Raw genomic sequence first — 5,363 nt, 5'->3', positions numbered from 1 at the left:
CAAGGACCCGTGAGGACCCTGGCCGGGCAGCCCGCCGCCCGCCGCCCTACGCCGCGCCACGCGTCGCAAGCCCTGCGGGGTCCGCGCTGCCGGCCGCGCTCTGCCGGGCTCGCAATGTCCGCAGGCTCTCACAGAGTCGTGAGGCTGCCTCGGAGGCAGGAGACGAGCGGCGATCAGGCGGCAGCCGAGGCAGCCATGCGCAAGGGGGCGGCAACGGTAGCGGCGGCGGGAGCGGGAGCGGGAGCCGCCTGGGCGGAGGACGCACTGGCGCCCTCTCTCGGCCAAGGGGCGCAACAACACCCACCCCCGGATCATCCCGCGAAGGAGGCTCCTGCTTCGCCGTCGGAGGCTTGGCAGCCAGATAGACGTGAAGCTCAGGCTTTGGGATGAGACTAATACACGATGGGGCCATTTACTTAGCGTTTATCGTGAGCCAGTGCTACACATTATCTCCTTGAATCATATCTAACCTGTTTACAGATGAGGAGCCTCAAGCTTAGAAAGCTTAAGGAACCTGCCCAATGGCCCAATGCTGTAAAGTAACATCCCAGTACTTTCAATATTATTCACCAATCTTAACCTATTACGTCATGAGTTTTGCCTAATTCGAATCAAGCCCTGCATTGAAAGATCAGCCTTAAGCTAGTCCATCCCTTTACACCTCCTACTCCTTTGACTGTTAAGATTGTGAGGTAGTGATCTTTATCGCAGTGAACCATACACTTCTACTTACTTTATTAATAGGTTTTTAAAAATACATTCAGAAAGCCAGCATTTGATGCCAGAAAGATGCTTTCTTTCTACATGGGGGGGGGGGGGGAGGGAAAGAAAAAAGAAGAGATGTGAAAGGGGAAGGAAGAGGGTAATGGAAAAAAAATACATTTCACCTATCAAACTTAACTTTAGGCTTTAATTATCCTGTGGAAACAGGCTCACTTTACAAGGCATTTCTAAATGTCACGAGGAAGTGGAATATGGTAGAAAAGCAACCAGCTACATGGGTTTCAGATGAGTAGGCTTCTTTCTACCTTGGCTCTGCAAAATGTAAGCAGCATGGATTACAGAATCCAGCAAATGGGCATATTACCTGCCAACCTGAATGTAAGGTTCAAACAAGAAAATGAGAGTGAAAACCCATTAAGAGTTACACCCCTGGAAGTCTGGGAAGAGCATGCAAAGTATTTTAAGTTACAAAATGGCAAGCAGCGTCTGAATTTTTTTCACAGGACATAAGATGAAGTTGAAAACTACAAGCCAATGAACTTCATCAGCCCTAGGTGTAATTCTCTGTGATTAGTTGGAAAATGAAAAGATAACACAGTTGCTTTCATTTTTACAGGAATACCAGGTAGGAGGATGCTGCAGACATAGTTAAGTGCAGATTTTAACAGGGTATTTGACAATTCACATCATAGACAAAATGAAATGTAGGCTGGACTGATGCTTGTTAAAAACCAGGCCCAGAAAGGGCTGATGATCAGGGACCACCAGAGGAAGCATCTAAGAACCTACCCCAACCTCCTACCCTGGCCCATCCTATTCAGGGTACCATTGGTGACTTGGATGAGAATGCGGCAGCACACTCATAGAAGTTGTGGATGACCTGAAGCAAGAAAGGGTGTCTAATATACTAGATGACAAACTGAATATAGGCTAAATCCAACAAGATGGAATTTAACAGAGCTTATTAAAGTCCAGAAGTGGGTTAAAAATAAATGCATAAGGAAAAGATAGGAATAAAATTATCTGTAAATCCTAACTATAATAACTATAATCTCAGAGTTGGTCATATAGAATGTCAAGAAGCATCTTAGGTAAAATCCATAAAACTTCATTGGGCCTAGCAAAGAAGCTGATAATCCTACTCTGCCAGTCAGGCCACATTTCTTTCTGGCCACAGTTTATAAAGAGGTGCCCAGTGGTCAGTGACTAAGCTCATAAGGAGACATGACACTGTTCTGCTGAAGCATAAAGTAGCTGGGGCTCATCAACATGCAGGATAAAGGATATAGAGGGAAAAGAGGGGAATTTGATAGGTATCTATGTTTAACTCTCTCAAAGGCTGGCATGTGGAAAAGGGATTCAACTTTTGTGGTTCTGCAGAAGGTACTCCAGAAAAGCACATTTCATTTTAGTCTAAGGAAGAACTGAATATCAATTACCACCCTGCAAAGCAGTAAATTACCGATTTCTGGGAATATATGCAAAATTAAAGACAGCCACCAATATCCAGATTGTTATAGAGCAAGTCATACCTCTGGCAGGGAACTATAACTAAGGTCAGTTCCAAATCCAACTCCAAGGATCTGCCATTATTAAAATTTTTTATTCTCTATTGATTTGGCCAGATCTGAATTCCTGAAGCCATACAGTTTTCTAATGTCATTTTTGGGCTTTCCTTTTATTTTCTTCATTTATGTTATTACCAAATATCTCTGTTTGAGGGGGGAAAAGCAGCTCATGTTAACCAAAAGTTAGCCAGGTGTTAGGATAAAATTTCAAGGTTTCAAAAGGCAGTTGGTTCTTTTAAATAGTGTCAGTGACACAAAACAGTGTCTAAGCTACAGTTTATAATACTCTTGGGAATGCTTCTGTAAGCAGTGTTTGATCATTCCATTACATACATAATTTTCAAAAAAAAATTGTTAACTTTGACCCACTGAAAGTAGAAAAATATGTTTAAATTTTATCTGAACAATTGTAAGAGACTTCTGATTACCTAAGCCAATTAGGCTGAGGCAAAAGACAAAATGTTTTCCCCTTTGACCTAAAACAACTTTCATAAATCTTGAGAAGTATACATCAAAATAACCTAGGAAGACTATTTACATCATCCCTATAGTGTTTAGGAAAAACTGACAGATAATGGACTAGATTCAGTCACAGCTTAAATACTGCAAGGAATTTTTCTAATCATAAATTTTTTTTTGTCTAAAGGAAAATTTGGATTTAAATAGAAAATCTTCTGCTTATTAACCCTCTGGGATTTTCTGTGTGGATTAGAAAATAAGATATTGAATAAAAATTCTGCTTCATTTAAGAAGAAATAGTCATGATCTGAAAAAGTCAAAGAATATGTATGTAAGGGGGCATACCCTTTGGGACTGAGACTGAGGAATAGAGTACAGTGACACGAAGCAGTGAGCCAATGGGTACATCGGCACAGCTGAATCTTCCCACCCTGATACTTGATGCTTTTGCCACAGCAACAGCATTTTAAGTCTAATGGAGGCTGTAACGGTATCCTTTGAGGATCATGACAGAATTTAAAAAGTGTAAAACAAATAGATAATTGAGACTTAATACTTTGATTTTCCATTACAAGAAAACTAAATTTAAAACAAACAATAAAAAAAATTGTTTTAAACTTTTAAAAAGCAAATAAACATACACCAAAAAGAAGTGAACCTGACCATGGAATTCCGAAGTATTCAAAGCAACATTGGCCTTCAAGAGAGGAAACATTTTAATTAACAAAATGTCAAACACTGATTTAGAATGTGGGAACTTAACAGCTTGGGAAACTATTCTGTCTTTCTAGGGAAGGACTTTCACTGGGTAAGGATACTAAAATCCAAATGTCTCACATAGTATTCATTGTAATATAATGTTAAATGTTTAAAGGCTGGTAATTTTTTTCTCTGACCTATGTTCTCTGAACGTAAGAAAAAATAAAAGTTTATTTCTAAATAAATGTATGACCTTGTAAAGAAATTTTGTCTTACTAATCTATGCCTTGAAATTGTTTTATAAATTATTTTAATAATTTAATGAGCTATAGTTTATCACATCACAAAAAGTATCTAATGAAAACAGTATCTGTTTCTACATTCCCTGTCTCATGAGAGTTTAGAAGAATATTTTAAATTTTGTATCTCCAAGGCACTGTATTTTAAGAGTTCAAACCATAAACTGACAAGTCTTCCAATAAAGGAGCCACACACTTAGCGCGTTTGGTCAGCTTGTAGTATTTACGAGCAAGATCCACAGACTTCCGTCCTTGTTGAAAGGGGAAAGACCACAAAATTAAATTCCAGTGATTTCCCATTTTCTTAACTCCACTGAAAAGATAATTTACTTCTTCTTTAGTAAAGTTTTTACGAATTTTTCTTTTTTCTGTAATTAATGAGAATTGTAGAATATATTAGTGCTTGCTGAAAAAAAACTTCTTGAGACCAAAATAAGTGCTTAACTTATTCTAAAGATGAGAACTATATTGTGAGAAAACTTAATGCCTGGGCTACTCATCTTATAGAAATCCACTTCAATTTTTAAAAACTGAGTGCCTTTTATTAAGCTAAATGATATCACTGTGACTTCTTCAATAATTGTAACTTTATCATATTGTAATAATATTTGCAACATCTTTCAGTCAAGAAACATAAGAATTTACAAACATTTGATTGTTAATTCTCTGAATATTCCTGTGAGGACAGTTAACAAATAGCTTACCTATCTTACAGATAGAGTCTTCCCAAAGGGCTCCATAACTTCATAGAATAGAAAAGAATATCAACACTTGTTACTTTAATGATCAATCTTAATATTTTTAAAGAATAGGGTCTTTTGAAATTTGCTTTAAAAAACAAGTTTACTACCTATATGGATGCTCAGCTTGTTAAAACTCAAAAAAATAGGCTGCACAAGGAAGTTTTTAACTATCTGGTGTTTAGGGATACTTTTTACAATATAAAGAATGCACAGTTGGTATCTGTAAACACAAATATCTTCTGGTGATGATTACTAGGAAATAGTTCAAGTTTGTCATTCATTGCTAATTCATATTATTATTGTAGGTCGATGCTGATGAGGAGGTTTTTTTTTTTTTTTTTTTTTTTTTTTTTTTTGTATATCCAGTTAAGGCTGCTGTTTACTTGCGTGAACTTGGAATAACTGTGCTGGGATAGTTAGAAAATCTTGTCCTATCAGGTAAAGACTGTTAGCTATTTGTCCACCTCTCCTAGGATAGGAGCTACAGTTCAGATCTTTTTAAAAAGAAGAGAAATCTTACCCAAAAAAGGCTGATAAATCAACGAAAATAATGTCTGATTATGATTTAATGGTATTACTTAGAATGCAAGCTCCACGAAGACAGGGAGTTTTGCCTTCTGTTTTGCTCACCATTGTATCCCCAGTGCTTAAAACGGTATCTGACAATGCAGGTAATTGATAATGATTTGTTGAAATAAAAAAGTCACGAGGTAAAATCTGTTTCAAAGCTTATCAATGAAGTTACTCCTTACTTTTGGGTTTATTAGAAAACTGGCTTTCCAAGAAATAGATGATTTCAGTTTCACTTACTAAATGATTTGAACTCATTATAATCAGTACTGGCTGGGTTGTATAACATTCAGCATATTAGG

General features: G+C 37.6%; 1 protein-coding gene across 2 annotated transcripts in view; it reads right to left on the bottom strand.

The window, feature by feature from the left end:
• Positions 1–334: 334 nt before the first annotated feature.
• Positions 335–5,363, bottom strand: part of TERB1 (telomere repeat binding bouquet formation protein 1) — a 33,800-nt gene continuing 28,771 nt past the window's right edge. For both annotated transcript variants that reach the window (XM_036231496.1, XM_016162905.2), the window contains one exon: positions 335–4,116. In XM_036231496.1, coding sequence (XP_036087389.1) covers positions 3,893–4,116 — 224 coding nt within the window. In that variant the 3' untranslated portion in view covers positions 335–3,892. The remainder of the gene's footprint in view (positions 4,117–5,363) is intronic.

The sequence above is a fragment of the Rousettus aegyptiacus genome, unplaced genomic scaffold, assembly GCF_014176215.1.
Source record: "Rousettus aegyptiacus isolate mRouAeg1 unplaced genomic scaffold, mRouAeg1.p scaffold_m13_p_14, whole genome shotgun sequence".
Lineage (NCBI taxonomy): Eukaryota > Metazoa > Chordata > Mammalia > Chiroptera > Pteropodidae > Rousettus > Rousettus aegyptiacus.
The sequence above is the reverse complement of the archived record's forward strand: the minus strand, read 5'-3'. Positions and strand labels throughout refer to the sequence as shown.